General features: G+C 44.0%; 1 protein-coding gene across 3 annotated transcripts; it reads left to right on the forward strand.

Moving 5' to 3' along the window:
- Nucleotides 1-1,045: 1,045 nt before the first annotated feature.
- On the forward strand, nucleotides 1,046-27,584 carry LOC122941042 (transmembrane ascorbate-dependent reductase CYB561). 3 transcript variants are annotated; one of them, XM_044298027.1, is made up of 6 exons: nucleotides 1,046-1,140; nucleotides 20,288-20,517; nucleotides 20,710-20,808; nucleotides 22,675-22,778; nucleotides 23,742-23,899; nucleotides 27,296-27,584. In XM_044298027.1, the coding sequence occupies exons 2-6, from the start codon at nucleotides 20,316-20,318 to the stop codon at nucleotides 27,486-27,488; spliced, it is 756 nt and encodes a 251-aa protein (XP_044153962.1). In that variant the 5' UTR covers nucleotides 1,046-1,140; nucleotides 20,288-20,315; the 3' UTR covers nucleotides 27,489-27,584. The 3 variants fall into 3 exon arrangements, with proteins under 3 accessions (XP_044153962.1, XP_044153961.1, XP_044153963.1); XM_044298026.1 differs by lacking the exon at nucleotides 1,046-1,140 and adding an exon at nucleotides 10,611-10,768; XM_044298028.1 differs by lacking the exon at nucleotides 1,046-1,140 and adding an exon at nucleotides 10,612-10,768 and having other exon boundaries at nucleotides 20,292-20,517.
- The last annotated feature ends 301 nt before the right edge of the window (nucleotides 27,585-27,885 follow it).

A 27,885-nucleotide genomic window follows, 5' to 3' on the forward strand; every position in this document is an offset into this window, starting at 1 on the left:
AATAAAAATATGACAGTTATACTTAAAAGATGATCCATCGTGTAGTGGATTACAAAAAACTTTGCATATAGAGGTTTCTTAAGAAAAAGATTGGACATGTTGCTCCAGCAGCGCCGCGGCCTTCTCACTGTTTACCGCAGGCCCAGTGACATCACAACTAGTATCACTGGCCTGGGCGCGGCTAAGCTCTGTTCACTTGAATGGAGCTTAGGCCCTCCCAGGCCAGTTGATACAAGTAGTGACGTCACTGGGCCTGCAGTAAACAGTGAGAAGGCTGCGGCACTGCTGGAGCGCTGCTGCCTTCTCAAACAGCTGATCGGCAGGGGTCCCGGGTGTCAGACCCTCGCCGATCAGAAGCTGATGATCTATCCAGAGGATAGATCATCAGTTTAAACAAAGTGCAGAACCCCTTTAATGTAGCCCTGAAAAAAAAACTAAAAGTGGCCCCGTGTTGTAGGCAGGTGCAAATTAACACAAGTGGGGCAACGCAAGTAGGCAGGGTCAACAGAAGTAGGTGAGGCCTGCTATACTGTAGTGTAGCACAAATATCGCCCCAGTAGATCCAAATACCACAGTGCAGTACAAAATACTGTGACCCTCACATTATTCAACTGTATTACCATCCTAAGGATGGAGGTAGTGGCCCTTACTAAACAGGACAGTGATTGGCTGTGCAGTGAGCACGAGAAGCCTGTGCAGAGGATGGGAGTGGTAGTGGCCCTGGTGAGATGCTGTGCAAATTTTTTTTCTTTCTTATTTTCCTCCTCAAACACCTAGGTGTGTCTTATAGGGCGAAAAATACGGTATATCTATACATAGTTTTCATCTTTGAGTTCTGAATAAACAGAGATACAATGTAGCCACCAGGTGAATACCCTTTTTCCAAATATCCAGTCCAGCATACTGGATACGACACAGGGCAGGTTATTGTCCTGTGTACATGCAGTGCTGGAATAGCAGAGGGGAGTCTGCTGTGCTGTCGCCCTCTGGTAGTGCTGAGGTGTAGGGTGGAGCAGAGGTGTCAGGATACAGAAGGGAGGAGATTGGAAGGAGCACTTGTTTTTCTTACCTTTCCTTGTCTAGGTTTTAGTAACTTTGTAACTTAAGGGAGATGAACCAGAGCACCAAATATTCTGTACAGTGAGTAGTGCTACAAACATTTATTATATTACTTTTTATATTCTTTAGCTTGCTTTTTTATTTTAAAGTAGTTTTTCTTCAAGAAACAGCTCCACTCTCGTCCTTGGCTTGTGTAGTATTGAAGCTACACAAATTTTTGTCTCACTAATTTCGGTATGAGTTCGGCGATGAGCAGTGAATAAATTAGCAGTGGGGCAATGCTGGGCTCAAGGAGAAGGGGTACAGCTGGGCTCCAACAGCCGGAGGGACAGTCCCTTCGGCTCCTTATTTAGGTAATTTGCATATTAATAAAAGCGATTTTACAGACAAATTACAAGACACAGGGCAGTAATACTAGTAGATTGCAATATAATAGTGGAGACTGATGTGGTCATGTTAACAGCTCAGTAAGTGAAATACTGGTGACAGACTCTCTTTAATAGTCTGGACATTATGCTGTGATGCCCGTTATCTTTATTTTTTGGGGGAAAGGGGGCCGATTTAAATTTTTATATTTGTAATTTTCCCCCCCAACATAACATTTAGCCCCCTTAGGGGGCTAGAACCTGGGAATTGATCACTCTGCTTGCTGGGCTGTACAGCCAGTTTACCATGACCGGCCTGGAACCTCCAGCAGGCCTAGGCTGTCATGGTAACCGATCGAAAGCCCTGCGACTTCACTGCAGTGGCTCTGATCGCAAGGCAGAGCGAGCCCCTCCCTCTGCCTAACTCCACAGATGCTGCAATTGCTATTGACCGTTGCATCTTAGGGGTTAGATGACGGGATTCAGCGTCATCGCCAATACCGGTCATTGCGGCCAGGTGCTTCCTGCATTATACAGCCGGAACCTGGAAAAGAGATACAGGACTAGAGTGACGGAAGGCCTAACTGCATCCCAATCTTACCGGCCCACCATGATTTCCCCCTGACACAGCCTATGCCCAGCCCACCCATGCAACTAGATATTAGCGGAGATCTGCTCTACATTCTATTGATATTGTACTGGACCTCCTTCCTTAAAAATGAGTGTAATGGATATAAATTCTAATCTAATGGTCATGGTGTTAAATCAATTTTCCAGTGCCTTAGCTGCGTAGTAATGTCCCAATCCTGTAAATTATTAGAATATTATCAGTCTAGCACCTGACGAAGCTTAATTGCGAAACCCGGGTCGGGCCGCGTGGAGATCTTTATCTTTTACCTTTATGATATGCCTGTTACAAGTGGATACTTGTGAGTATAATAAACCATTTTATCTAAACCGGACGAGGTAGTGCTTCACTATCTTGCAAACCCCTTGGTATCCTACAGGTTGTGTGGAGTGGGGGAGTCAGGTCTGGTGAATTGAAGTTCTTTTTTCCATGTCCGGGTTACCAGAAATGAGCCTTATGGTGTAAAGAGGAATCGGATGAGAGAAATTTGGCAGCGCGGTCCTATACAAGATTTACAGCGAATTACATGGTAACTTTGACCCACGTCACTTCTTAGGATCAGCAGCGCCAAGATTCCAGGCAACGTATCAGAGACTTTTACTTTGTGACTATTTACTTGTTTTAGAAGTGTGTATTATGATGAAGTGCTGCAGGAGCTGAGGTGTGTATTATGATGTTCTGCAGGAGCTGAGGTGTGTATTATGATGATGTTCTGCAGGAGCTGAGGTGTGTATTATGATCTTCAGCAGCTGAGGTGTGTATTATGATGATGTTCTGCAGCAGCTGAGGTATTATGATGATCTGCAGCAGCTGAGGTGTGTTATGATGATGTTCTGCAGCAGCTGAGGTGTATATTATGATGATGTAGCAAGAAAGAGAAACAGGGGCGGCACAGTTACATACACAGTCCAATTTCAAACAGCAGGGAGCAGTATCTCAGCCGCCCGGAGCCTTCACACTGACGGTGGTGCTCAGCTGCTAATAGCAGAGAGGTAATCACAAATACAGTGGCGAAGAAATGAATATGCAGCGGCACTCACCAGTGTGATGAAAACCAGACGTTCTTTTATTTCAACAGGCAGGGGGCAGACAATTCTGAGCACGCATAAGAAGAGCAGCGACGGCCGTTTCGCGCTATCAAGCGCTTCCTCAGGCTCTGCGTCGGCGCATGTGTTGCACGTCACCCTTTTAACTAGCGGCACCGATAATTGTCAATGCAATTAACAACAGGTGTGCCTTCCTTAAAGGTATGTACAAAGGTAAATACAAAACATGCAATACAAAAAACAACAAATAGCAGGCAATATAGTATGGTGACACCGATTAAAGTATTTGTAACAATGTGTAGTTACAAAAGGGAACTTAGATCGTTCCTATCATTTAAACTCAGTTCACCCAGGGCTTGGGTACGCAGGATCCACCTCGCTTCCCTCTGCAGGAGGAGACGATGTCTGTCCCCCCCCCCCCCCCCCTCCCTCCCTGCAGAGGGGTAGACACAGTTTCAAGCCCCATGAAGGAAATACAATCAGTTTTACCTCCATGTATGCTTACATGTTCTATAAACCTTGGGCAGCCTTTACCCGTTTTCACAGAATTAAAATGTTCTCGAACTCTTTCAAAGAGACACCTGATCGTTTTCCCAACATAGAATCGACCGCAATCACACAGCAAGAGGTACACTACATAAGTGCTCCTGCAGTTAATGAAGCTTTTGACTCTATGTTGCATACAACCAAATTCAACATATTTCTTTTGAGAATTATTTGCACACAGTGAACAGGTACCACATCGAAAGTTGCTAACTGGGATGTTACTCCTAAGCCAGTTGCTACTTTTAACAGTCTGAAACCTACTCCTTACAAGCCTATCCTTCATTGTGTGACTTCTTCTAAAGGATATGATGGGTTTCTGTTTAGTGAGTTCAGCCAGGGTTGCATCCCTTCTCAAAATTTCCCGAATCTTGTGTGTCACTGTACGTATACGTTCAACCATGGGACTGTATTTGAAAGAGAATGCAAACCTCGGCTCCCCTCTGATTTCCCCCATCTGTTTTCTTCCTTTCCTCTCTCTACATCCACTATTCCTCAATAGATCCTCCTGGGAAAAGGACTGCTCTACTTTTTTCATATCTTAATTGAGCAAATCCTCTGGATAGCCTCTGGCCAATAGACGCTGCCTCAAATCTAGTGCCTGTTCCTGTTGTTAATACGCCTAAGTCTAATAAATTGGCCGTAAGGTACGGCCTTCTTGACATTTCATGGATGGAAACTGTCGTAGTGGAGCAAGGAGTTGGTCGCCATGGGCTTGCGTAAGCCCTCCGTGACCAACTCATTGCCCTCAGCCACGACAGCCACATCCATGAATTGTAGGCTCCTCCACCCAAAGTTGAGGGTAAATGTCATTCCCATGTCGTTAGTATTGAGATACCTAACAAAATCTTCACATTGGATTTCTTGTACCCTCCCACACTATGAACACATCATCCACAAAGCGTAAATACGCCTTCAACCTGGATAAAAATGGATTGCTCATAGAATATACATATTTGTCCTCCAACCTGGCAAGGTACATATTAGCGAACGTACAAGATACGGGGGTCCCCATAGCCGTACCCAGCTTTTGCCTATACCACTCATCTCCAAACTGAAACACGTTATTGGTTAGAATAAACTCAAGTGCCTCACCAATGAAATCACAAAAGATCGGACTTTTTCCAAGGTTGGTAACAATGTCAAGGACCGCCTCCACACCCGCACCATGTGGGATACGAGTGGAGAGGCTCTCCACATCGAGAGATACCAACTGGTACCCTTCCTGCCAATGTAAATCCTTAAGGGCCAGTAAGAAGTTATTGGTGTCCCTGAGATACGCAGGGGCGCTTACCAGAGCTGGTCTTAAAAGCCAATCAACATATTTAGACAAAGGTTCCGTCACTGAGCCAATCCCTGCTGCGACAATGGGGCGTCCCGAGGGATGGCTCAGCGACTTATGAACCTTTGGTAGGAAATACCAAGACTGTCTTGCTGGAGATGAGGGAATAAGCTTGTCCAACATATTCTTTGGGAGAAAATCTGCCTCTACATATTTAGTTACAAGGGATCTAAGCAGCTGCTGGGTACTGGGTATGGGGTCCCCCGTATCCTCTCATAAGTACGGGAATCCCCCAATTGTCTTAGGGCCTCCCCTATGTAATAATCTCAGGACATGAGAACCACATTGCCCCCCTTGTCCGCCGGATTTACCACCACATCACTTCTAGAGGACAACCACTGCAGAGCTTTACTCTCCTCAGGGCTGATATTATTGTGCTGAGGAGTATATAACAGCTCTGATGTCCCTCATAACTTGATGCTGAAATATATCGATGCTACTGCCGGCGGACATAGGGGGGCAAAAGGTGGACTTAACTGCACCTGTAAACGGATCCAAAGGTACGTCACTAGCAGGTTCTAGTGCAGTCTCACTACCCATGAAGAATTCTAGGCAAGTCAATTCATCTATGTCAAATCTCGTGGATATGTGGAAGCCTAAGGGGTCAGGGGCTAGGGGGATCTCTCCCTGTTTGTACACAACTTTCTGTGGTGTTTCCCTGAATAATTTGTGCAAATAAAGCTTGCGAGTGGCTTTGAACAGTTCTAATTCAAATGTGACATCGAATTGTTCTGTTAGGCTGTAACCTAGTCCTTTGCTGAGGACCTTTATACAACCGGGAGACAACACATGTTCTGTGAGGTTAATGACAAGATTCTCATCAGGTGGTTACTTCCTCCAGGACACCTGCTTCTTCTCTCTCTCTGATTTCCTGACTCCTTTTCTTCTTGGTCTTTCCGCGACCCCGTCTGATCTTTTTTCTAAAGGGTCACTTATCTCTCCTTCGGTGCCTATCAACACTTGATTGGTCTCATCCGACATGCTGGAATCGGAGTTGGTGGTCCAATAATCATTATTCTGATACCGAACTGGTCTTTTCTTCTGTTTCCTATTTTTTTTTTCCTATGTTCCAGTCGAATATATGGCCCGACTCGTAATCCAGTTTGTCCCTCACAAATTTATCCTTTTTTCTTTCCTTTACTTCAGCTTGTATAATTGTGAGCTTTTTATTTATTCTCTTATCAAATGCCTCCAAGAGGTTATCAGACAACCTTGACTGACTGTATTTCCTTCATGGGGCTTGAAACTGTGTCTACACCTCTGCAGGGGGGGGGACAGACATTGTCTCCTCCTGCAGAGGGAAGCGAGGTGCATCCTGCGTACCCAAGCCCTGGGTGAACTGGGTTTAAATTATAGGAACGATCTAAGTTCCTTTTTGTAACTACACATTGTTACAAATACTTTCATCGGTGTCACCATACTATATTGCCTGCTATTTGTTGTTTTTTGTATTGCATGTTTTGTATTTACCTTTGTACATACCTTTAAGGAAGGCACAGCTGTTTTGTCAATTGCATTGACAATTATCAGTGCCGCTAGTTAAAAGGGTGATGCGCAACACATGCGCCGACGCAGAGCCTGAGGAAGCGCTTGATAGCGCGAAACGGCCGTCGCTGCTCTTCTTATGCGTGTTCAGAATTGACTGTCTCCTGCCTGTTGAAATAAAAGACCCGTCTGGTTTTCATCACACTGGTGAGTGCCGCTGCATATTCATTTCTTCACCACTGTATATATTATGATGATGTTCTGCAGCAGCTGAGGTGTGTATTATGATGTTCTGCAGCAGCTGAGGTGTATATTATGATGATGTTCTGCAGGAGCTGAGTTGTGTATTATGATGTTCTGCAGCAGCTGAGGTGTGTATTATGATTTTGTTCTGCAGGAGCTGAGGTGTGTATTATTATGATGTTCTGCAGCAGCTGAGGTGTACATTATAATGATGTTCTGCAGCAGCTGAGGTGTGCATTATGATGATGTTCTCCAGAAGCTGAGGTGTGTTATGATGATGTTCTGCAGGAGCTGAGGTGTGTATTATGATGATGTTCTGCAGGAGCTGAGGTGTGTATTATGATGATGTTCTGCAGCAGCTGAGGTGTGCATTATGATGATGTTCTGCAGCAGCTGAGGTGTGTATTATGATGATGTTCTGCAGGAGCTGAGGTGTGTATTATGATGATGTTCTGCAGCAGCTGAGGTGTGCAATATGATGATGTTCTGCAGCAGCTGAGGTGTATATTATGATGATGTTCTGCAGCAGCTGAGGTGTATATTATGATGATGTTCTGCAGCAGCTGAGGTGTGTATTATGATGATGTTCTGCAGCAGCCGAGGCACAGCATTGGATAATACACACTCTTGCTGCTGAACTTCTTGTCAATAAGTTGTTGGCACAGGAAAAAGAAGGTATTACAAAAGTGATCTGTGACGGACTGCTTCTGCATGAAGAGATAAGCAGAGTCTATGTTGCACCACGCTCCTTTGTATAATCATCAGAATATGATGTTTATACTGGAGATATGTATTATAACTTTATAATCTCCAGTTTTCATTTGTATGTAAAGGAGGATATGAGTCTCTTGCATGAACATCTGATGGTGTGTTCTCTATCACTGGGATCTTTACTGGCTCCTCACTGGTTTATAGCGGTATATTGCCTATACCAGTGATGGCGAACCTTTTACAGACCGAGTGCCCAAACTGCAACCCAAAACTCGCTTATTTATCGCAAAGTGCCGACACGGCAATTTAACCTGAATACTACAGTCTCATATAGTATATCTTCCATGTACTTTATCATTTGGCTGCTTGTGCCGCTCATAGTGCGCTCTGCGCTAATGAATAGCAGGAAAAGTCTAAGACATAGTTGTACACCATAGACTTTTTCTAAGGTGCTGGTGCCCACAGTGAGGGCTATGAGTGCCACCTCGTGCCATAGGTTTGCCACCACTGGCCTATACAGTGACTTAGCAGTGCAGATTCTGCACATAGAAGGTTCTGGGAACAATACTGCACTTCAACGTTTCTTTATGGTTGCTCCATGGAAGGTTTGTATCTGGATATTTGGTCAAGGACTTTCTTAGAGCTGCTGAATGGATTTGTCTTGGGGCTAGTCCTGAGGGTGTTGTCAAGGTGGACCCATTGTTTTTCCCTTTCATCCAAGGGCCACCAGGTCGCTATCTCTAGAAGTAGTCTCTGTTCAGAGGTTGCTGACCCAGGCGGGTACATGGCACCAAGGGGACAGGCATAAGAGTGATAAGAGGGCAAGCCAAGGTCAGGATAGGCAATGCAGTAAACAGACAGGCAGCACATGGTCAATAAAACAGGAAGGGATGAGGGAGGTCAAACAAATACAATAGCACACCTCTGCAAGACTAGACAAACTTGGAGCCTTTGCCCTGTAGGGGAAGGCTCGCTATATACCCCAGGAGAGAAAGCACCACAAACAGGGCAGAAGCGGCATGCGGGTATGGAGCAGCAGGAGGGTGAGTACTCTGGCAGCCGTGCCTAATGGGAGACTTGAGATGCCAGTGGGCACAGACAACCAGCGTCAACTCTGTATGGGGTCCCTTGTCCCCAAAGAAATTGACATCATTATAAGGCCTCATGCACATGACCGTATGTATTTTGCAGTCCGCAAAAAATACGGATGACGTCCATGTGCACTCGGTATTTTGCAGAACGTAACAGCTGGACCCTAATAGAACAGTACTATCCTTGTCCGTAATGCGGACAATAATAGGACATGTTCTATTTTTGGGTGGAACGTAAATACAGACATAAGGAAACGGAATGCACATGAAGTACCTCCTGCTTCTTTTGCGGAACCTTTGAAATGAATGGCTCCGTTCAAGGTCTGCAAAAAAAACGGAATGGACACAGAAAGAAAATACATTTGTGTGCATGAGCCCTAAGGATTATTTTACATGACCACACAATTGACAATATAACAAGTCATTTGGTGCAGGTTTAAACACTCAGCAGCTCATCCCCTCTTCACACGAGGATCCGACAGAACCAGTTTGCACATTTATTGGATGACTGCAGGGCCTTCTACAAGACCAGTGATCGAGAATGGGTGTTCTCCTGACCATCAACCCAAGTAAAGAGCCCTTCAGCCATAACACGATGATTACATTGATGGGAATGTCGTCATTTTACACTGCCACAACCCTCAGATCAGGATTTGCTGTACAAAGGCCACCATAGAGGAAGCAATGGCCATAGACAGGGAGCAGCTGTTCTCTATGAGAAGAACACCTGATGTACTAGGTGCAGGGCTCACTGATGAGTTCTAGAACCTACAAGCCCCATTTGTAGTTCCTGGGGTTCTGGGCTCAATGTGAAGGTGGAGATACAAATATCAGTAGACCAGATGTATACAGCTAAGCCTGTGCAGATGATTTGTCCGACCAGTTTGTAAACCAGTCCTGTCTTCGTCTAACCAGAAGTCCCTGTGCCTCAGGCCTCATAAAATGCACCATACTGGTGGTTCAATGTATGATCAGGCTGAGGGGGATCTGTCATGGTCTCCCAGGTCCCAATACAGACAATCCGTATGACCCCCAGCCCTCCTCACGTTCAGCCAGAACAGATTTATATGCCAGAATTGAGGCGCAATTTTGTCGCAAAATGACACATCTCCAATAATCCCCCTCGTGGAACCTTTCGCAAAAAAGTATTGAAACCCAAGATGAGCCAATTTGCTGCACTTTTTAGACAGATTAGTAAGGCCTCTTTCACACTTGCGTTGTCCGGATCCGGCGTGTACTCCACTTGCCGGAATTACACGCCGGATCCGGAAAAACGCAAGTGTACTGAAAGCATTTGAAGACGGATCCGTCTTCAAAATGCTTTCAGTGTTACTATGGCACCCAGGACTGCTATTAAAGTCCTGGTTGCCATAGTAGTAGTGGGGAGCGGGGAGCAGCATACTTACCATCCGTGCGGCTCCCGGGGCGCTCCAGAATGACGTCAGAGCGCCCCATGCGCATGGATGACGTGTCCATGCGCTTGGGGCGCCCTGACGTCACTCTGAAGCGCCCCGGGAGCCGCACGGACGGTAAGTATGCTGCTCCCCCGCTCCCCGCTGCACTTTACCATGGCTGCCAGGACTTTAGCGTCCCGGCAGCCATGGTAACCATTGAGAAAAAGCTAAACGTCGCATCCGGCAATGCGCCGAAACGACGTTTAGCTTAAGGCCGGATCCGGATCAATGCCTTTCAATGGGCATTCATTCCGGATCCGGCCTTGCGGCAAGTGTTCCGGATTTTTGGCCGGAGCAAAAAGCGCAGCATGCTGCGGTATTTTCTCCGGCCAAAAAACGTTCCGTACCGGAACGGAAGACATCCTGATGCATCGTGAAGGACGGACTGTCCATTCAGAATGCATTAGGAAAATCCTGATCAGTATTCTTCCGGCATAGAGCCCCGACGACGGAACTCTATGCCGGAAGACTATAACGCAGGTGTGAAAGAGCCCTTCCTGGGTCTCTCTGTGCTGTATGCTGCCATCCTGAGGAGAATGCGCCATGATACACTGGAGGCACACAGGGCCTGTATGAGACTACTCTGTATATGGAGGGCCATCTGCACAGCACTGTGTGAACACGGTCACACCCCAGTGTACTCAGCGCTGGGGCCGGAGGATCCTCCTACCAGTGACACAGCCCGGAAACTGGAAAACCCTGTGTGACATGGGCTCCGGGACTGGGACCGGCGGCGTATAGACAGATGGGCGCGGGGACTGGCGGGACTGAGCAGAGCAGGATCCCGGGCGGACGTTACCGGTGAGTGACATGGCTGTCATTGTGCTTGTGTGCAGGCTCCTCCACCGTCACTGTGCCATCTCTGCCCTGACAGTGCCTGCTGGAGACGACTTGTGCGAGCCTGGCACCGAGCTTTCTCTGAGGTACTGTCATATACACACTAAACCGACCCCTGTACATGTCCGTGTGCAGTAGTCAGGACTCCGACAACCAGGAGGCGTGTTTACCTCAGCTTAAAGCAACCTCGCCTTTGTATTCTATACTATATTTGTATTATTTACTATGCATTATGTATTATATACTGTTCTGTACTATATTTGTATTTACTATACATTATGTATTATATACTATTCTATACTATATTTGTGTTATTTACTATACATTATGTATTATATACTATTCTATACTATATTTGTGTTATGCATTATGTATTATATACTGTTCTGTACTATATTTGTATTTACTATACATGATACATTATGTATTATATACTATCTTTGTGTTATGCAATATATTATTTACTATTCTATACTATATTTGAATTATTTATTATTATATACTATTCTTTACTATATTGATGTTATACAGTATGCATTATTTACTATATTAGTCTTATACAGATTGTACTATATATGATATGTTATACAGTATGTATTATATAAGTTTCTTATACAATTTGTATTATATACTATATTCATGTTAGAGTACTTTCACACTTGCGTTATTCTTTTCCGGCATAGAGTTCTGTCCTAGAGGCTCAATACCGGAAAAGAACTGATCAGTTTTATCCCAATGCATTCTGAATGGAGAGCAATCCATTCAGGATGCATTAGGATGTAATCAGTTCAGTCTTTTTGACTTTTCAGGACGGAGATAATACCGCAGCATGCTACAGTATTTTCTCCGAAACGCTTGCCGGAATGCCGGGTCCGGCATTATTCTCTATTGAAATCCGTCCCCAAGTGTTCCAGAAAAACAGATTCGGTTTGCAGTCTGCGCATGCGCAGACCTTTTAAAATGTGGAAAAGATAAATACTGGATCCATTTTTCTGGATGACGACCGGAGAGACGGATGTGGTATTGCAATGCATTTATGAGACGGATCCGCATCCAGATCCGTCTACAAATGGTATCGGTTTGCCTGCAGATTGCCGGATCCGTAGTGTGAAAGTAGCCTTATACAGCACGTATTATATACTATATTATAGGGTTGTCACAATGCCAAAATTTTGATTCAATTTCAATACCATAAAAAAATTGCGATATTCGATACCATGCGAATAAAATAAAACCCCCAAAAAGCCGTGTGCATTCCGCATTTTATGGAACATCTGACTCATAATAGAACAGTCCTATCCTATTTTTTGGGGGGGGGACAAGGTAACAAAAAAAAATTGCGACTCGTGCGTTTTTTTTTTTTCCTGTTACAGTGTTCACCGCATAGGAGATTTTTAAAATATTTTACTAGTTCACACTTTTTCGGGCGTGTTGATATTTAATACGTTTATTTTTTTATTGTTTATATATATATATATATATATATTTTATATGTAAAATTGGGAAAGGGGGCGATTGAAACGTTTAGTATTTGTTTTTTTACTTTTAGTTTTTTTAACCTTTTTATTTATTTATTTTGACCCATCTTTACCTGTTTAGGAGTAAAGTGAGATGAAAATGTCCTAAAGTGCTTTATATACCGTGTCCGCCATTCTGCCGGATGCATGTGGTTAAATGTTTAATCCAGTCCTTGTGAACACAGTGAAGAACCGCAGGAGATTCTCCATTTCATTGTGTATTTTTATGCATACACCCTTTGCTGTGGCTGGATGTGCACTGTATTGGGCGTAGAGGTCGGATAGAATGGCCTCTAAGGTCGCCGAATTAATGCCTTTGGACTTTTATCTCTGGGGTCAGTTAATGTCCTTTGTGTGTGCGGAAAAAATACACAATATGGCTCAAATCCTACAGTGCTGTGAAGTATCTTCTGCGGTTCTTCAAGAAGACTAGATGTGCATCTGAAAACTATTCCACCACCAAATAATGCAGCCTCCCTGTCTATTAATACTTTTCACACAATTTTACATATCACACCAGTTAAAAGGGTGTGTCCTGACTTTTGCCTCGCCTTGTACATGGTATTTGTGTTGCACAGTATGTATTATATTGTTATATACTGTATTTGTTACACAGTATGTTATATTGTTATACATCTGTGTTTCATATTATATATTTGTTATACTATTATATACTTGTTTTATGTGTATTGTATAAGACAAATTTATATAATACACATAACAAATATAGAATATATGACAAATATATAACAATAAAATATAGAACACAAATATATAACAATACTATAATACATATAAGACAAATATATTTGTTTTGTATTATATATTTGTGTTATATGTAGTATAAAACAAAAAGTTAAGGAATTAACATGAGAAGATGGTTTCTATAATCTAGACTCTGTACAGTGACCAGTGGTGGCATTGACTAGTGATGCAGTCATGTTGGTCTGCCATATTTCAATATGAATACAACTGATCCGTCCTGTTTCTGTTATGCAGGAGAGGACCCCCCCCCCCCCCCTGCATAATGGAAACGGGATAGATCAGTTTTGCAGCCCATAGACTTCTATTATGACGAAATGAATAACAGAATGCCTTTAAAGAATTTCATTATGGTCCGTGGTAACAGAATCCATAACGCAATTCTGCTTTTAGCACCAAACGAAGCGTGAACGAATTTCAAAATATAAAAATTCGCTCATCTCTAATTATAATAATCTTTATTTTACCTGCGCCTCCACAACGGCAGCACCTGGAGGGTTACCCCGCTTTCTCAGGGACAGGGAACAATTGTGAGATCAGTCAATAAAAGGCCCCCTCCCTCTTACTTTCTCCAGTTTCCTGTCCCTTTGAAGGCAGGATCGTGGGATCAGCGTGGAACGCAGGGCCTTGTTGGTAGGTTGTTCCGGTTCTTCCGGAGGGCCGCTGCAGGAAGAGTGGTTACAGAGCAAAGTGGATCGCGCCTCCCTCCTCTCAGTGTAGGTACGGCGCATGCTGGCAACCCTGGGCTCATTATACGTGTTCCGGTGAAGGAACCGCTTGAAGCAGTGGTAGGGAGCGTTCCCATGAGGGTCGGGGAGCATTCCCAAGGCGGAGGAAGTGACGTCAGGTCGCGGCGTCGGCGGAGTGACGCAGGCATCGCATGATGAAGTGGGTAACTCGTTCTAACTCTGACTTCAGTGCGCTTTAAAGAAGCAGGTTTAAAATGAAGAACACCGGAGCTCAGATGGTATCCGGTGTGTGGTTGATTCAGCTCGACTCCTGCAAACAGCATGTCTCTACAGGCGGACAGCGATTCTACCCGCAAGACCACTGATAACTCCAGGATCTCCAGCCCGGTAAGCCTCCTACATGTTGTTAAATTTGTACTTGTCACAAATTTTATCTGTACACAAGGGGCTATTTCTTCTTAGGTGACGGTTCTGGCTTAAAAGTAATATCTGCTTAGGGGTCTCCCTCTACATTAATAATTTCTCTCCCCTAGAAAATATAAAGGAGTACCGTCCCAAAAGAAGAAATGTGCAATATGTAAAAAGGGTCTCTTCTTCCAAAAAAGTTTTGTGCCCAAGATGTGCCAATAAGGTAGTCTTGGAAGAAACTCCTAACCAAGGCCATGATTAAAGAGGAGATTGGAGCAGCTTTCAGCCATTTCTCTTAGAACCTCCACATCTAAGGCTACTTTCACACTAGCGGCACGGACCTGCAGGCTGTTCCGTCGGGTGACTATAATGGGGGCGGGGTTCCGGCGAGGCACGGCGAGAGGCTGCCGGAATAAAACTACGACATGTCCGCCATTTATTCCGGCAGCCTCTTGCGTGCGTTGCCGTGCCTCGCCAGAACTCCGGCCCTGCCCCCATTATAGTGAATGGGGACGGAGCGGCAGTCCAGAGGCACACGGTCACTAGCGGCAGGACGGATCCGACAGGCTGTTCACCCGACGGAACAGCCTGCCGGAGGTCCGTGCCGCTAGTGTGAAAGTGGCCTAAGGCCCCTATCTTGGAAGAACAGGCCTCTGACGTTGACGAAGGGGAAGTTTTCTCTGATGCAAGCTCTGATATCTGAGAAAATGCTTCAGGACGTCAACTCTGTTCCATTGAGGATACAGTATCTTTATTAAAAACAATTAGGGCTACAATACATTTGGAAGAATCTAAATAACCCCTATCCGTGCAGGACCAAATGTTTTTGGGACTGCCAGACAGAGAAAAAAATAGTTTTTCCAGTTCACAACAACATTAAATCCCTTATACATAATGAGTGGAAGGACCCAGAAAAAAGACATCCAGCGTCCAAAATGTTTAAAAGAAAATATCAGTTTGAAGAAGATTCATCTACATGGGACAGACCCCCTAAGGCCGATGCTCCAGTGGCAAGAATTTCCAAGAAATCCTCACTGCCATTTGAGGATCTGGGGTTGCTTAAAGACCCCATGGATAAGAAATGTGAATCTCTACTTATAAAAAACCTGGGAGTCTTCAACTGCTTTGTTAAGACCAGGAATTTCTGCCACTTACACAGCTAGAATGCCATCCTTGTGGTTCGGTCACTTAGAGTCTGGCACTCCCAGGGAGGATATTCTTGCGTCAATACCGATGCTTAAACAGGCTTCTAACTTTCTGGCGGATGCCTTTTCGGACATTGTGAAGCTTTCAGCTAAGATGGCGGCTCTATCCAACTCCTCCTGCAGAGCAGTCTGGTTGAGGTCATGGTCATGTGATACAGCGTCCAAAAATTGTTTATGTTCCCTACCATGTGAGGGAGACCGGATATTTGGAACTGCCTTAGATGACATCCTGGAGAAAGCTTCTGAAATTCTTCCACCAGAGACGCTCCTTTTGCGGCCAGAGACGTCCTAGATTTGACCTGAATAAAAAATCCAGTTCTTCCTGGAAAACCTCTAAAGGAACCAAACGGTTCCTTACGAGCCATAATAAACCTGAAGGATCTGGCCAAATACATTGTGTACAAGAAGTTCAAGATGGAAACGATAAAATCAGTAATCAATCTCCTGACAAAAGACTGCTTCATGAGCACAATAGACCTCTCGGATGCATATTATCATGTGCCTATTCACAGAGACAACCGGAAATTTCTGAGAATGGCAGTTTGGTTCTGAGGAACATTGCATCATTTTCAATTTCGGGTCCTGCTGTTCGGACTTTGTTCAGCACCGAGAATCTTCACGAAAATTATGGCAGATGTAGCAAAGTTCTTCCACCTGGCAGAAATTTTACTGATTCCATACTTGGACGATCTCCTAATTGGAGCACCATCGGAAAGAGTTCTGCAGATCCAACTCCAGTCAGTATCAGAAACCCTTTCTCAGTTGGGCTGGATCATAAATCTACAAAAATCGGGTCATCTTCCACAGCAAAGAAGGATTTTTCTAGGAGTACTGCTAGACTCCAATCAGATGTCCGCGTTTCTTCCAGCCCAGAAACAGGAGGCATTAAGCCGGAAGATTCTAAGATTTCAGCAACAGTAAATAGCCTCCATTCTGGAAATTATGACAATCCTAGGGCTCATGACGTCCACCATCCCTTCAGTAAAGTGGTCACAGGCCCACTCGAGGGACCTTCAGTCCTTCCTGTTACAGTTATGGGACAAGAAGATCTCTCTGTCCTGGTGGACAAAGCAGGAAAACCTGTCCCGGGGGGGGGGGGGGGGGGGGGGGTAAAATGGCGTCAAAACAAACCAACCGACGCAAGCAAGAACGGTTGAATGAATGAATAACTTATATAGCGCTACAATTGCGAACTAAATCGCACACATGAAGGGTGCCATGAAGCAGGGGCTATGGAGTACAGATATGGAGCAAGCCTCTTCCAACAGGTCGAGAGCTGAATGCAGTGTGGCAGGCCCTAAAAGCCTTCGCTCCCTCGATTCGGTTAAATCATGTAAGGATTTTTTCCGACAATACCACCCTGTTAGCCTTCTTGAACAAACAAGGAGGAACGAGGAGTCGATCTCTTGCTCTGCTGGCAAAAAAAGATCTTTGTCTGGGCCGAAGAGCATTTATTGCCCCTTACAGCGGTCCATGTAAGAGGAAAAGAAAATCTAGTGGCAGACTTTCGGAGCAGGAAACGTCTAAAAGAAGGAGTTTGGAATCTGAATCCGATAGTGTTCAATCAGATCTGTGCAAAATGGGGTCCTGCAAAAATCGATTTGTTTGCATCAAGGGAGAACAGGAAAGTGAAGAACTTTTACTCTCTGTCTCGCTAGTACTAGCGAAAGTAATAGAAGAGAAAGCCCAAGTCATATTAATAACACCTTTCTGGCCCAGGAGGGCTTGGTTCTCGATGATAAAGAAATTGGCAGGGGAAGATTTCTGGTCTCTCCCTCCCCTTCTGGAACTTTTGTCACAGGTTTCAGTTATTCATGCCAGCATTCCTAAGCTCCGCCTGACCGCCTGGAGGCTGAGGGGACCATCTTGAGGAAGAAGGGTCTTTCTGATGCTGTTATCACCACTCTGATGCACAGCAGAAAGTTGGTGACGTCAACAATTTACTTAAGGTCCTGGAAAGCTTTCCTTTGGTTTGCAAAAGACACCTGGGACTCCTTCATGTCGCCAAACATCAGTCTCATCCTAGACTTTATACAAACAGGCATTGACAAAGGTCTGACAGTGAGTACTTTAGGGGTTCAGCTCTAAGTGCTTTTATGGGTACAAAATTAGCAGATCTGGATCTTATCAGGAGATTCCTTAAAGGAGCATGTAGGTTACGCCCAAAATTCAGATCTTCGGCTCCTCCGTGTGACTTAAATCTAGTCTTGTCTGTTTTAATGCATTCCCCATTTGAGCCCATCACTGATATTACCTTAAAAATGTTGACATAAAAACATCTTTTCTATTGGCCATTACAACAGCTAGGAGAATAGGAGAGATTCAGGCGTTCTCTATCATGCCACCTTACCTAACAATATCGGAAGATAGGATTGTTTTAAAACATGCTACATAATTTCTCCATTAAGTTGTATCAAAATTCCACTGTCAACAAGAAATATCTCTTCCTTCCTTCTGTTCTCAGGCGAGGTCTGAAAAGGAGAAGTTGTTCCACAATTTTTATGTCAGAAGATGTGTGCTCCAGTATCTAGAGTCAACTAAGAACTTGAGGAATTCAAACCAGCTTCTGATTCAGTATCTTGGACTTAATTGGGGGAAAGCAGCTAGTCATGTTTTACTCTTTGTTAAGAAAAAAGGGGATTTCTCCTCTGGATAAGTTAAGGGCTCATTCCACCAGAGCTTTGGCGGCCTTTTGGGCTGAAGGCGCTGCTGCTTCTCTGGAGGACATTTGTCGGGCGGCCACCGGGTCTAACCCTGATACTTTCTTCAAGCACTATAAATGTCCTAGCCAACTTAGACTTATCCTTTGGTAGAAAGGTTTTGCCGGTGGTTGTCCCCCCCCTTGATGTTTTCTTTGTTATTCCTCCAGGTGGTGCCGTTGTGGAGGCGTGGGGAAAAGATGATAATTACTCTTACCGGTAATTCGTTTTTCCTTTAGCCTCCACAACGGCACAAGGAATTCCCGCCCAATTGTTCCTTATGAAAGATTTTCTGTTGTATACTTTTTTCTGGTGCAATCGTTTATTTTGTTGTATATTGAACCTTATTAAACTGTGGCATTAACTTCTGGGTCCTAGGTTATTAACTGGAGAAAGTAAGAGGGAGGGGGCCTTTTATTGACTGATCTCACAATTGTTTCCTGTCCTTGAGAAGGCGGGGTAACCCTCCAGGAGGTGCCATTGTGGAGGCTAAAGGAAAATCAAATTACCGGTAAGAGTAATTATCATCTTTTCTGTATCCACAACTGACAAACCCCAGGAGGACGGCGACCAATATGCCTAGAAATATGGTGTGGTCTCCAAGCTCATTTTCTTTTGGTGTCTGACTGAAATGAAATTCCTGGACTGGTCTAACTGGCGCCTAAAACGCAAAAAGGTTTTTGTCCATCGCTGATTGCTTAGGCAAGGTGCTGAATCTCCTTAGAGACTAGTTCCTTATGGAGACTTACTGGAAATGCTCCATGTTACAAAGAGATACTTCCCAAGAAAAAGAACCATCTCTCCAGCGCCACCTACTGAAAGTGCCCCCCTCTAAGTTAAGATCCGACTTTCTAACAAGCCTTGGGATTTGAAAAGGGATTATAGCCAAGTCAGATATCATTCTGTAGAAAGCAGTTTCAGGGTGCTTGCTCCTTATCAGTACGGAGTAGGATTCTGGCTGGCTCAGCGCAGTGCATTGGAAGCGGCTTGGGTAGGGTGCTGAATCTCCTTAAAGAGAACAGTCCCGTATAGAGACTTACTGGAAGTACTCCAGGGTATGGAGACTTATTGATAATGCTCCATGGATGAACAATATGCAAAGATGTATCTCCCAAAGAAGGAGAACCATCTTGATTGTTCCACTTCTTGGTAGTGGCTCAATATCTGGCTTGGCTATATTCTCGTATTGCATCCTAAGGCATGTTGGAAAGTCGTATTTTGACTCCTAAGGAGCCACTTCCAAGAGTTGACGCTAGAGAGTGGAATAATGCATGTTCATCCCTGGCAGTAATGCTGCAAGGCTGGTTCATTGCAAGGCACAGTTTTTTTCGTATGCGAGAGGGAGGTCTTTCTAATATACTATGTGTGTCAGTCTGTTTCCAACATGCTGGCTTGCTGTCAATGAACGGAAAGGTTGTTTACATCAGAGCCTCAGATCCTGATCATTTCTTGTTGGCGTTCACGGCTCATTACAGTACAGAACATGTTTACATGGTGTGTACACGGAAGTCTCTTGAGCTTTGTTGTATAACTACTGGTTGTCTTGCAGGATGATTCTTCTTGTTCTCATGAGAAGACGAATTCACTCTAAAAGCAGCTCAGACCCTTCCAGCTTTTCATATAGTGGAGCCTGGTCTTGACTGTTGAATGTTAATAGCTGCCCCAGGGCACTGCCACCTCCCGTCTGGCCTGCATAATGCAATAGAGGGAAGATGTAATCAGTTTATCCGCACACACGGAGGGTGTTTGCTGCTGATAGACGTGTTGTCCCCTGGCTCTGTCTTACCTGCGTCATCTCCATGCACTTCTCAATTAACCTTATCAGTGACAAGGACAGCATGTACAGCAGTGTAATAGTCGTGTATTGTTAGTGAAGTGCATCGCCTGAAGTATTAGAGCAGTGCATCTACAGGCCATAGGTCATGATAGTATATAATGGTAGTGCCTAGTGCACTATAGGGTCAAGCCACGATGCTGCATAGTCACTAGGTCTGTGTTCTGGGACTAACTTCTAAACATTTTCCTTGTGACATGTCTACCTTTTGCATCTCATTCACACTTTATTGTATCTACATCTGTCCATCCATCCTGTCCATCATAATGGGTGTAGGAATCTGAATACCCACAATATCTGTACAGTTTTTTTGCTGAATGATTTGTGAGGGGAGACAGTTCACTCTGATATTTTCCCTTTTTCTCCCAGTAAGTATTGAATTCCTTCCTTCTGTATCATGGATGACTCCCTTGTTCGAGAGAACATTGGCCTGATGCCATACCTGGTGGCTGCATCTCAGATCCTAGGGGTGGCGGCACTAGCCATTACAGGAACTTGGCTATCGCAGTACAGAGGCGGATTTTCCTGGGATGGCACCGAGCAATTTAATGTCCACCCCCTTTGCATGGTGCTGGGAATGGTCTTCTTGTGCGGTGATGGTGAGTAAAGAATGATATGGGGTGAGGTTTTATGTTTCGACATTTGGAGAGAGTCGGGTAAACACATTAGCGACTGAAGTGTAAAGTTCAGTGTAGGAAATATGATCTCATGACTGTCTGGGTGCTGCATCTCTCACCAGGAGAGATCCCTAGACCCAGTATGATGCCTGGCAACTTGTTTTCTTTCCATAGCACTGCTGGTGTTTCGAGTTTTCAGACATGAAACCAAAAAAGCAACCAAGATTCTGCATGGCGTGTTGCATATTCTGGCGCTGATCATATCTCTTGTAGGTAGGTGTGACATTCTGCATGGAGGTGTAATTTGTATGTCTTGTACGTTTCATAATGTAAGGTCCTACCAGAACTTAATATTTCTAGGGCAGTTTTATGTTGTGTCCAGCTGGGCAGAATTTTAGTAAAGTGTTCAAAATGTTTTTTTTATTATTATTTTTTTATCGATGTTCACCTCAGCGACTCTCCCCTTCACTGTTGTTCTGATGCTTACCAGGTGCCCAGTGTCCTTCACTTCATTGTCCAAGCTTAGCCTATACAGGATGTGGCAGGAGATGTCCTCCTAGCCAATCACTGGTGGTGACCAGCCTCAGTCAGTGATTGGCTGAGCAATTATTTCCTGTGTGTTGAACTTGTACCAGAAAGTGGAGACTACTGGGAACCTGGTGAGCTTCACAATGACAGTGGCAGGGGATCGGTGAGGAAAGCATCAGTTTTTTTATTTTATTGTTTTTACACCATTCTGAGCTCTTTAGTATAAGCTTTACCCTGCTGGACAACCCCTTTAAATCACAACTCTGCTTAAAGTTGCCTTCTCCTTCTTTAACACTGTAAGCCTGGTACTTCCTCCTGAGATAGACACATGATGAGCTCTATTTCTTGTGACATCCACATTATTTATCGGTCACATACTTGCCGCTGGCTGTATTCTGACCTTGACATAACAAGTCAATCTAATTTCAAGACTCTTAATTGTCACAGAGCAGATGTTTTTCTACATAAATGGGAGGGGGAGGTTAGCTGTTGAGTATTGCTCCTCCATAAAGCAGACAAGGGGAGATGAAAAAATTCAGGCGTGTCTCTAATTATGAAATGTTCTCCATTTCCACCAGAGAACAGCAGAATTAATAATTTTCATTCTGTATGGGACTCATGGAGATAGCCAAGTACAGCGCTCTGCTGTCTCTCACAGTCACATGGAGATGAACAGAGCAGCCTGCATGCCCAACTACTGCTCCATTAATATAAGGATGGGGGCAGCACAAAAACTGCATTCTCATGCTCAGTGATTGGGCCCCTAATTATTTATCAGACACTTCTTCTTCTCTATCATGTAAACTGGGCAGAAGTTTAAATCTTGGATCCACCCTTTTAAATACAGAGCAAGTTGAAGTGTTTACGCCGTAGTGTCAATACATTGAACATGTAACATAATTTAAATAGTTTTATGGGATATTGATCATCTATTATCAGGATAGGTCATCAATATCAGACTGGTGACGGTTCGACACCCGCCACCTCTGCTGATCAAACGTTTGAGAAGCCATCGGCCAGAGACTACACAGTGGATGGAGGTCTCTATACACTATGTAGTTTCTGGCACCTGCGTACTGCATGTCAGCAAACATTCACTTGAACGGGAACGGCCTGTATAGTGGATGGAGCCTCCTTTTTTCGGCTCCATCTACTGCTTCCTGAAACGGCTAATCGTGGGGGTGCCGGGTGACTTCCACTGATCTGATCTGATATTGATGACCTATCCTCAGAAAATATCTATCTATGAGATAGAGAGCTCCATCAGAAACTTGAACTCTGACCACAATGAAGATAAATTAAGGCCACGTTCACACAGTCAGTGTTTGGTCAATGATTTTTCATCAGTAAACCGGAATACAGGTAAAAAAAAAACACAGAACAGGTGCAAATTATTCAGTTATACCATATGTCTGTGTAGGCTGTATTTCAGATTTTGATGTGCAATCACTGATCAAACACTGACTGTAAAAGCGGCCAAGGAATGGATCAGCACACAATATCTGATGACCTACTGATGATAACCCATTCACATGTACATTATCAAAGCAGTTGTCTCTCATCCTGAAGTTTGATTTATGGAATAGGATTGTTTCTGTATTTTGTACACAGGAATCATCGCTGTATTCCAGTACCACAAGAAGAAAAACATCAATGACATGTACAGTCTGCACAGCTGGCTGGGCATTACCACATTCACACTCTACTTCCTGCAGGTACGCCTCTCCTCACCATGCCGTCTTTTACTGGAGTTACTCTATAAGACCTGTTTCACACCTGCGTTGTTGTTGTTTACCGATATTGAGATCTGGCAGAGGATCTCAATACTGGAAAAAGACCTTTCTGTGTAGTCCGTATGCATTCTGAATGGAAAGAGATCCGTTCAGGATGCATCAGGATGTCTTCAGTTCCGTCAGCATTCCGTTTTGTGACTGGACACAAAACTGTTGCAAGCTGCGGTTTTGTGTCCGGTCATAAAAACGGAAAAAACAGATCCGGGACTGAAAACAATGTAAGTCAATGATAACGGATCAGTTTTTTTAGGAACCTGAAAAACTGGATCCATCACCCATTGACTTTCAATGTATTTAGTGCCGGATGCGTTTTTATCCGTTTTGACTTCACACAACTGCATCCTGAACAGATGCATCCTGATGCGCAAAATCCAAACTGATCTGTTTAATTCCGGTAACAACGCAAGTATGAAAGTAGCCTGAGCAGTTAGGTAGAGAGTTGTCAAATTGGTAGTAGTGAAAATGAGAACATATTTGTAAAGGTAAGGACCATTAGAGGAGCCTCCTTGTAGCAGACTACGAAGTCATTTCCATTCTTGCCTCTGTACAGGTTGTGTGTATTTGTTGTCAGCTTTGTCATATGACTACCTTGGCTCTGAACCCAGTCACATGTAGATGTGGAACAAGGGTAAGGCTGGTGTCACACACAGCTTTTTAAGGCAGGAGAGGGTTGGAAAGGAATGAGAAATACAAAACAAGGACTTCTCTACTTCTCTTACTAGATCCACCTCTGGCTTTGGTCACAAAAAGCTGTGTTATACCAGCCTAACAGATGCTTCAGTGTCTTCAGTTTATCACTAGTTACTTTCTGATGACCTGTTCCTTTGCTGGCTGGATTTTGTAGACCTTCTGTATAACTGTGTCTATTAATTCTTCTTTCTTCAGTGGATCCTTGGCTTTGTTATGTTCTTTTTGCCTGGTGTGGGTTTTGCATACAAGAATCGCTTTAAGCCGATACATGTCTTCCTGGGTTTAAGTCTACTGGTGAGCACCATTGCCACATGCTTGCTTGGCCTCACAGAGAAAATGCTGTTTTCATTACCGTAAGTATCCACGGTGTAACCCACCCGTCATCTACACATCCACACACTGTACAGAAGTAATGTCTACACTTGTGTGTGCTTTGTATATGTTAGTAAGGAGATTGCAGCACACAGTTTTTCGTGTTGCTAATAAATTTTAATTTCACAAAAAAAAAAAAAAAGTGAAATTAAAATTTATTAGCAACACGAAAAACTGTGTGCTGCAATCTCCTTACTATTATAGTATGACTGAATAAGTCCTTGCAGGCACCAGTAAACCAAACAGGAGTGCGGTACTCCAAAATTTAACACTGCTTTGTATATGTGTCAAGGCCCTTTCACACAAGCTAATGACAATTATTGGGGGGGTTATGTTTTTTTACAAATCCTCGTTTCCAACAATCGCTCTATGTAGAGGTGACTATGATCACCCGACGGACAATCAAACACCCATTTCTTTAGTGATCACATCTTTTATGTGGCACATAAGATCCTCATTTGTCAACAGGACATCATCCTTTGTTAACGGAAAGCGACTACCAGCAAACAGTAGAAACTGGGCACGAGGGATGTCTGTAGCGACCATCCATGATTGCCACATGTAAATACGAATAACAAGCAGGCATTGATCGGGAACAGTCATAAGAACATTTGTTTTTGATCATTGCCCGCGCTCTCACCCATATAAAAGCCTTTACTCCAGTACTCAAATAGCCCCAAGAAGTCAGAGTTTAAGGATTTCCCTTGTAGACAACACCCAACAGGGTCACTGGTGGACTGACCCTTGTTAGATCACCCCCGCAGTATTAGGGTCCATTCACACGTCCGCAAAATGGGTCCGCATCCATTCTGCAATTTTGGGGAACGGGAGCAGACTCATTCATTTTCAATGGGGACAGAATGTGCTGTCCACATCGGCATTTGCCGATCCGCACTTCCGCATCTGTGCTTCCGTTTCAGCAAAAAAATAGAACATGTCTTATTCTTGTCCACAATTGCGGACAAGATTAGGCATTTTCTATTATAGTGCCGGCGATGTGCCGTCCGCAAATTGCGGAATGCACATTGCCGGTGTCCGTGTTTTGCGGATCCGCAAAACACTTACGGACGTGTGAATGGACCCTTAAAGTGTATGGTCAGTACATGTAGACTTAAGTTTTGTATGAATATTAGGAGTAAGGCCTCATGCACACGTTGTTTTGGTCCGCATCCGAGCCGCAGTTTTTGCGGCTTGGATGCAGACCCATTCACTTCAATGGGGCTGCAAAAGATGCGGACAGCACTCCGTGTGCTGTCCGCATCCGTTGCTCCGTTCCGTGGTCCGCAAAAAAAATATAACCTGTCTTGTTCTTGTCCGCAAAACGGATAAGAATAGGCAGTTATATCAATAGCTGTCCGTGCCGTTCCGCAAATTGCGGAACACACACGGACGCCATCCGTGTTTTGCGGATCCGCAATTTGCGGACCGCAAAACACACAACGGTCGTGTGCATGTAGCCTAAGGCCTCATGCACATGGCCGTGCTCCGCGGCCAAGAGCGGACCGTGGAAACCCGGCCGGGATTCCTGCTGACAGCATGAGCGCACGGCGTCATTGGTTGCTATGGCGCCGTGCGCTTCATGCAGCCGCTGCTGTACAGTAATACACTAGTATAGTGTCCGCTGCTGTACAGTAATACACTATACTAGTGTATTACGGTACAGCAGCGGCTGAATGAAGCGCACGGCGTCATAGCAACCAATGACGCCGTGCGCTCATGCTGTCAGCAGGAATCCCGGCCGGGTTTCCACGGTCCGCTCTCGGCTGCGGAACACGGCCGCGTGCATGAGGCCTCAGTCATATATTGTATGGGGAGGACTGGATGAAGAGTGTAAGGTTGGGTAAGAACACATTTAAGGCTGTGAACAGCTCCGGGCCAATTTTCCATGCTCGCATTTTATTCATTTTGGGCTAAAAACAAAACAAAACTATTGAAAAAAATGTTTTAAAAATGTTAAGCTGTTTTTGATATACAAAGGTTAAAAATCAGTTTTCACAGTATCACTTCTCAGTCCCATTAGCTGACGGCTCACGTGAAGCCTTATCTCTGATCTCTCAACCTCATAAACACTCATTATGGCTGAAATCTTATCAAATTTAAAAGAATATGGTTTAAATGAGTGTTTGAGGTCAGGAGATCAGAGATAAGGCTTCATAGATTTTTTTTATCCTTGTATATCAAAAACTGCTGAACGTTTTTAATAAAGCCCAATTGAATAAAATTATTTTTAGCCCAAAATGAGTAAAATGCAATAAAAAAAATTTGACCCAAAAGTGTCCATGGCCTTTTAAGGAACACAAGGAGCCAGTTTCTTTGTAGCGCTTGATGGTTTTTGAGACTGCACTTGGGGACACTTTCAAAGTTTTCCCAATTTTTCGGACTGACTGACCTTAATTTCTTAAAGTAATGATGGCCACTCGTTTTTCTTTACTTAGCTGCTTTTTTCTTGCCATAATACAAATTCTAACAGTCTATTCAGTAGGACTATCAGCTGTGTATCCACCTGACTTCTCCACAACACAACTGATGGTCCCAACCCCATTTATAAGGCAAGAAATCCCACTTATTAAACCTGACAGGGCACACCTGTGAAGTGAAAACCATTTCAGGTGACTACCTCTTGAAGCTCATCAAGAGAATGCCAAGAGTGTGCAAAGCAGTAATCAAAGCAAAAGGTGGCTACTTTGAAGAACCTAGAATATGACATATTTTCAGTTGTTTCACACTTTTTTGTTATGTATATAATTCCACATGTGTTAATTCATAGTTTTGATGCCTTCAGTGTGAATCTACAATTTTCATAGTCATGAAAATAAAGAAAACTCTGTGAATGAGAAGGTGTGTCCAAACCTTTGGTCTGTACTGTATATGTACTGAGCTTTCTCTGGTGATTTGCATTCTGGGAATTGTCATCTTTCCAGCAGGTGGCCAGATGTTGGAAAAACAAACTGAGGCACATTCATCAAATGGTTTATGCGACGTAGTGGCAAATTATGGCGCCCGTCATATTTGTGGCATACTTTGCGACTTTCCAATTGCCTTGCCAGTTTGTAAAAAGGGCGTAGCCTACATGGCCCATCAGAATAGCTGCAATTTACACCAAAAAATGGTGTAAATTATGTACAACAGCTCATGGCTTTCATAAATTAGAATTTCTGCTGCACAGACTGCCGGGAGATGCTCCAAATTTATTGAGTCTTGTGTCTATTAATAAATTTGGTGCATTTTGTACCAACAGACTTTATAGAGACTGGCGTATGGAATGTCAATCATTGTATATGTGCCCCATGTCTCCCATCAATATAACTTTTCAGTAATACAATGTATGTTGTTTAGCATTCTGTATTTGTAAAGTCTTTCATTTCAATACTTTATAGGGACGACTACGCCAAGCTACCTGCAGAAGGTGTCCTCGTAAACTCATTGGGACTGCTTCTTGTGGCATTTGGACTGGTAATTGCCTATATCGTTACACGAGAAGAATGGAGGCGACCGCTATTGCCAGAGGAGCAGGCTCTATCCATTGACTTCAGAACTCTAACACAGGGGGAGAGCCCAACAGAACCGTAATATATTGTGAGCTATTGTTTAGCAGTGCTTGTGATTGTAACTCGTGATACTTGCTGTTTTGGAAGGCTTCGTCTAAGACTTTTTTTCGTGTAGTTTGGAGAGGCTCAAAAACTGTACCCTCCCCATGGGTCCTGACATGCCAACGCTTTAAATGCCACATATTAGTAATTCTGTACTCCTCTCTAGAGCTGCTGTGAGATGACACAGGCAAAACCGCAATGCTTGGGGTAATTGTAAATGCTTCTAGAGGATTATATGCAGCATTTCCACCTCTTGTGGCTGGAGTACATGAATAATGCTGCTATATGTTCATCTCGAGAAGCACAGACACCTTATGGCTAACCTCCGGCACTCCAGCTGCTGTGAAACTATGACTCCCAGCATGCTCCATTCATTT

The sequence above is a fragment of the Bufo gargarizans genome, chromosome 6 (genome assembly GCF_014858855.1).
Source record: "Bufo gargarizans isolate SCDJY-AF-19 chromosome 6, ASM1485885v1, whole genome shotgun sequence".
Taxonomy (NCBI): domain Eukaryota; kingdom Metazoa; phylum Chordata; class Amphibia; order Anura; family Bufonidae; genus Bufo; species Bufo gargarizans.

Bases quoted from the DNA above. Each gene is read 5' to 3' on its own strand.
- LOC122941042 (XM_044298027.1), top strand. From the start codon at position 20,316: ATGGATGACTCCCTTGTTCGAGAGAACATTGGCCTGATGCCATACCTG. The intron at 20,518-20,709 runs GTGAGTAAAGAA...TTCTTTCCATAG, and splicing joins GGTCTTCTTGTGCGGTGATG to CACTGCTGGTGTTTCGAGTT. The intron at 23,900-27,295 runs GTAAGTATCCAC...AATACTTTATAG, and splicing joins AAAATGCTGTTTTCATTACC to GGACGACTACGCCAAGCTAC.